This window comes from Miscanthus floridulus, chromosome 19, assembly GCF_019320115.1.
Source record: "Miscanthus floridulus cultivar M001 chromosome 19, ASM1932011v1, whole genome shotgun sequence".
Taxonomy (NCBI): domain Eukaryota; kingdom Viridiplantae; phylum Streptophyta; class Magnoliopsida; order Poales; family Poaceae; genus Miscanthus; species Miscanthus floridulus.
The window spans coordinates 32,436,984-32,442,754 of NC_089598.1; the positions used below are offsets into that span (position 1 = coordinate 32,436,984).

General features: G+C 52.5%; 2 protein-coding genes across 2 annotated transcripts; both read left to right on the forward strand.

The window, feature by feature from the left end:
- The first annotated feature begins 322 nt into the window (after positions 1 to 322).
- On the forward strand, positions 323 to 625 carry LOC136525844 (uncharacterized). Its single transcript, XM_066518695.1, has one exon. It carries the CDS (start codon positions 323 to 325, stop codon positions 623 to 625), a length of 303 nt encoding a protein of 100 aa, XP_066374792.1.
- Positions 626 to 4,471: 3,846 nt separating this feature from the next.
- On the forward strand, positions 4,472 to 4,810 carry LOC136525845 (large ribosomal subunit protein uL2x-like). The gene has a single exon (XM_066518696.1). The coding sequence runs from the start codon at positions 4,472 to 4,474 to the stop codon at positions 4,808 to 4,810; it is 339 nt and encodes a 112-aa protein (XP_066374793.1).
- Positions 4,811 to 5,771: the final 961 nt, after the last annotated feature.

The window sequence follows — 5,771 nt, forward strand, 5'->3', positions numbered from 1 at the left end:
GGGAAGGTACCCGCTTGTCATCGACCCGATCATCGGCCCAAAGCAGCTCACAAAGGTACTGATGGACGGAAGCAGTGGCCTCAACATCATGTATGCTAAAACGCTCGACGAGATGGGCGTCGACCGAACGAACCTCCATCCCATCCGAGCACCTTTCCACGGCATCATACCTAGTAGGCAGGCCATGCCACTGGGGTAGATCGATCTGCCCGTCACTTTCGGGGATCGGTCCAATTACAGGACTGAGACCCTCACCTTCGACGTAGTGGGGTTCCCTCCAACTTTTCATGCCATCCTAGGATGACCGTGTTACGCGAAGTTCATGGCCATCCCCAACTATACGTACCTTAAGCTGAAGATGCCGGGCCCCCACGGGGTCATCACCATCGGCACCTGCTTCCAGCGCGCTTACGAGTGTGAAGTCAAATGCTGCGATCATGCCTCTGCGGTTGTCGCCTCCAAAGAGCTCATCACCCTCAGGGAGGAGGTTGCCAAAAAAACGCCCGACGCCAAGACAACAACCGGATCATTCAAACCAGCCGAGGGCACCAAGGAGGTCCTCGTAGACTCCAGCAGCTCTGAGGCTAAGAGGGTACGCATTGGTACTACACTCTCCTCCAAATAGGAAAGCACGCTCGTCGACTTCCTCCATGATAACAAAGATATCTTTGCGTGGAAACCCTTAGATATGCCAGGCATCCTAAGAGAGGTCACCAAGCATACCTTAAAAATCCACCCAAGCTCCAAGCCGGTAAAGCAACGCCTGTGCCGCTTCGACGAGGAAAAACACAGGGCCATCGGCAAAGAGATAGCAAAACTATTGGTTGCTGGGTTCATTAGGGAAGTGTACCACCCAAAGTGGCTAGCAAATCCTGTTCTTGTATGAAAGAAGAGTGGGAAATGGAGGATGTGTGTCGACTACACGGGCCTCAACAAGGCGTGCCCAAAGGACCCTTTTCCTTTACCACGCATTGACCAAATAGTTGATTCCACCTTAGGGTGCGAAACCCTCTGCTTCCTTGACGCATACTCCGGCTACCACCAGATCGCGATGAGAAAGTCCGACCAGCTCACGATGTCTTTTATCACCCCCTTCGGATTGTTCTGCTACGTTTCAATGCCGTTCGGTCTAAAGAACGCTGGGGCAACTTACCAGCGCTGTATGCTCAACTGCTTCGGGGACCTCATCGGGCGAACCATTGAGGCCTACGTCGACGACATCGTAGTTAAGTCCAAATGGGCCGACCACCTTGTCGTTGGCCTTGAACAAACCTTTGCGAAACTCCGCGCAAATGGCATCAAACTCAATCCCAAAAAGTGTGTTTTCAGGGTCCTGAGGGGCATGCTGCTAGGCTTTATTATCTCCAAACGAGGCATCGAAGCCAACCTGGAGAAAATCTCAGCTATCACAAAGATGGGCCCGATCCAGAACATAAAAGGGGTTCAGCAAATCACAGGGTGCCTTGTCGTCCTCAGCCGATTCATTTTGCGCCTCGACGAATGAGGACTTCCCCTTTATCGACTCCTAAAGAAATCCGACCACTTCGAGTGGACAGCCGAGGCTCAGGAGGCGCTTGATATGGTTAAACAATTTCTAACTAAACCACCAGTCCTAGTCCCTTCGTGCAACGGAGAATCCCTCCTGCTATATATATCGGCCACCACACAAGTGGTTAGCTCCGCCTTAGTGGTAGAGCGAGAGGAAGAGGGGCATGCCTTCAAGGTATAGCACCCTGTGTACTTCATAAGCGAGGTGCTGTCCAACTCCAAAACCCATTACCCCAAATCTAGAAACTCCTCTACACCGTCCTCATCACCAAGAGAAAGCTACGCCATTACTTCGAGTCACACCCTGTGACAGTCGTGACGTCTTTCCCCCTCGGTGAGGTCATCTGTAGCCAGGATGCTACGGGAAGAACCACAAAGTGGGCACTCGAGCTAATGGATCAGGGCATTACTTATGCCCCCCAAACAGCGATCAAATCCTAGGTACTGGCTGACTTATTGCAGAGTGGACCGAGGTCTAGATGCCACCAACAATCGCCAATCAAGAGTACTGGATGATGTACTTCAATGGATCGCTGATGAAGAACGGCGTCGGTGCGGGACTAATCTTCGTATCTCCCCTCGGGGTCCACATGAGGAACATGGTTCGGCTCCATTTTCCCTTATCAAACAATATCGTAGAGTACGAAGCACTCATCAATAGCCTACGAATCGCTATCGAGTTGGGCATCCGATGTCTCGATGTCAGAGGCGACTCCCAGCTGGTTGTCAACAGGTCATGAAGGAGTCGAGCTGCCACGACGCCAAGATGGAGGCATACTGCTAAGAAGTCCAATGGCTGGAGGACAGATTTGATGGCCTCAAGCTCAATCACATCCCAAGGCGCCTCAACAAAGCAGCCGACATGCTCATGAAAGCGGCATCCGGCCGAGAGCTAGTCCCGGCAGGCGTCTTTGCCAGCGATCAACAAAAACCCTTGGTACACTACACGGGGTCAGAACAAGCTGACGATGGCCCATCTAGTCCGATCCCAAGGGCCGATCTGCCAATCGCTCCGCCTGACCCTGAGGTTATGGCGCTTGAAGAGGACCCAACAACGGAGTCCGACCCTCCTAACGACTAGAGAACGCTTTACCTCGACTACCTCCTCCACGACATACTATCAGTGGACAAGACAGAAGCCTGATGGCTCGCATGCCTTGCCAAGTCCTTCGTTCTTATAGAGGGCGAACTGTACAAATGGAGTCACATCGGGATCCTATAGCTCTGTATCCCTGGTGAACAGGGAAAGCTCCTGCTGGGCTATATCCACGGTGGGGCTTGTGGTCATCATGCCGCACCAAGGATCTTAGTTGGAAATGCATTCCGATAGGGCTTCTACTGGCCCACCGCAGTAGCCGATGCCAAGCAAATTGTATGCACCTGCGAAGGATGTCAGTACTATGCTCGGTAGACTCACCTCCCAGCCTAGGCGCTCTAGACGATCCCCATCATGTGGCCCTTTGTGGTCTGGGGGCTCGACCTAGTTGGGCCACTCAAAAAGGCGCCCGGGGGCTTCACCCACCTGCTTGTCACCATAGACAAATTTACAAAATGGATTGAAGCTCGACTGATCTCCACGATCAAATCCGAGCAAGCTGTGCTATTCTTCCTCGACATCATCCATTGCTTTGGAGTACTGAACTCTATCATCACAGACAACGGCACGTAGTTCACCGGTAGGAAATTCATTCGATTCTACGATGAACAACACATCCGGATTGATTGGGCAGCCGTCGCACACCCTCGGACGAACGGGCAGGTCGAACGCGCAAACGGCATGCTCCTTCAAGGCCTTAAGCCCAGAATTTTCAACCGGTTGAACAAGTTCGGCGCGCGCTGGCTCGCTGAGCTTTCGGCCATGCTCTGGAGCCTAAGGACAACACCTAGCCAGGCCACCGGCTACACACCCTTCTTCATGGTCTACGGTTCCAAGGCTATTCTTCCAACGGACCTTGACTATGGAGCACCAAAAATCAGAGCGTATGACAAACAAGGGGCTGAGGCATCCCACCAGGACACCATGGACCAACTAGATGAAGCCTGCAACATCGCCCTCCTCCATTTAGCTAAGTACCAGTAGGCATTGCGACGGTACCACAGCCGACGGGTGCGGGGTCAATCCTTCAACATCGGGGACCTCGTCCTCCGCCTTGTGCAGAGCAACAAGGACCGCCACAAACTCTCACTGCCCTGGGAGGGGCCCTACGTCGTCGCAGAAATACTTCGCTCGAGGGCCTACAAGCTGAAAACCATCAACGGCGAGGTGTTCACTAATGCCTAGAACATCGAACAGCTACGTCGCTTCTACCCCTAAATAAACACATACTTTGTCCTTATCAGTTTTTTGTCTTCACAAATCCCCGAGCTTTAGCGACATCCGACCCTAGCAAAATGCAAGGGGTCAGACCTCGCTCGAGGGCTGGTACAAATGATATAAGTATGTTTACCTTACAAACATTCCATGTGTCAAACTTTCTCTAAGTTCTCCACTTTTTTAAACGTCTCCCAAATAACTAGGACTTCAGGAACCGATTTTGAGTATAACTGGTATGACTGCGGAAAACCCATGCCCTAGCGGCTACGGCCTCCTCGCTCACCAGCATGATCAGAATCGTTCCACCCGTACCCCAAGTTTTTGTGAGCTGAACTATGAGAAGAATCGGAAGGCACCAAAAACCTTTCCGAAAAACATGAAGATTTGTTCATTTTTGCACAAATTCACCACTTACAAAACAATCTCATCACAAAAAGGGCTAATGTACTCTTAAATTCAAAAGACTAGCCACTCGGGGGCTCCCCCACAAAACCTTTTTGATTACAATCTCTGCCTAGCTCAACTACAAGTGCTGCTACGGTCATAGTACCAACCTCTCCAGACACAAGCACCAGAAGGAGCTCTTCATCGCCCGTCACCACCGAGGGCATGTACACAGGCCAGTTCATCTACTACGACTGCCGCGCCACGCTCTCCATTGGCGACGTCCCACCGCTCTGTGGGGTCCTCGAAGGCACCATCACCTACAATGACGAGCTCCACATCGGCAACTGCAGCGCCTCCGCCGGGGCGACTTGGGACTACGCCATCGTCATCAGCCGCAACCCTGACAACGGCGTCAGGGTAGGAAACGCCTCTCGCCAAAGGAGAGACACAGCGAACGATAGCAATGTCGACGACGTACGGCGCCCTCCGGTGCTCCTTCCCCTTCGGCAGCAGCGACTCCTCAACAAGGGCGGCTCACACCATCTCATCTACATTGGATGACCTTCGGCTCGACATCACGCTCTAGATTCACAAGCAGATTTGTGAGTTTTCTCTCTCTGGCTTTATCCTTCCTCACTTAGGAACCACCGCAGCACACAGACGCATTCGACGGAAAGGAAGAAGAAGGAGAGGTAGTGGCTCAGAGGCAGAACAAGAGGTGGGACGAGAACTCCCCTCCCCCTCCCTATTTAAAGAGGAGGCGCTGCAGCTAAGGAAAGGCGAAAGGTTGGGACAAAAAACTCTCCCTTCCCTACTTGAATGTGAAATCAATGCTGACAGACCCCTGAGGGGACGTGTCGGAACTGACGGGATGCACCTCGATCGATGAGGCGCCCCCTGGTCAAATGAGATACTGCCTGTGTATGGCCCACCACTAACCTGCTCCAGACACGACAATTAAGGCGCCCACATGGGCAGGCGACCGTTCGCCTCCCCATACAGGACCATGAAACGATCCAACAGATCTCCTGGGTCGACTGTGTGGCCCAGGAGAGATGACGAACGAACGTCCAAAGAAAGATAAGCATCTCTGCCGTCTTATTTTACGCGTTAAAATTCATTACCGAGCTTCCGACCCCGTCAAACGGTAGGGACACGGACATCACTCGGGCGCTGCCGAGGGTGTCTACCAGCCTAGACATCCTCCTCACCTGACCCCTCCAAACACTTGAAACTAGGGGCATGGTATACGGGCATAGAACTTTGAGTAAAACTGGACGAACTAGCAGACCCTACGCCCTGGTAGCTACGGTGTTTCTGTTCACCAGAGTAATCGTACTCAACACCCCCCGCATCCCTAGCTTCGACATCTGCCTTCTTAAGAAGGGTCCGGAGGGATCCGCCTATAGAATCTCCCCCAAAGGAGAAGCTGTCAGGTCACCCAAGTCAATCGAATGGCTCGGATCGCCACCAAGATACAAAAACAAAGAATAGCGATTCTTATGCAGGTTACTCCAACCTC

Bases quoted from the DNA above. Each gene is read 5' to 3' on its own strand.
- LOC136525844 (XM_066518695.1), top strand. From the start codon at position 323: ATGGCCATCCCCAACTATACGTACCTTAAGCTGAAGATGCCGGGCCCC.
- LOC136525845 (XM_066518696.1), top strand. From the start codon at position 4,472: ATGTACACAGGCCAGTTCATCTACTACGACTGCCGCGCCACGCTCTCC.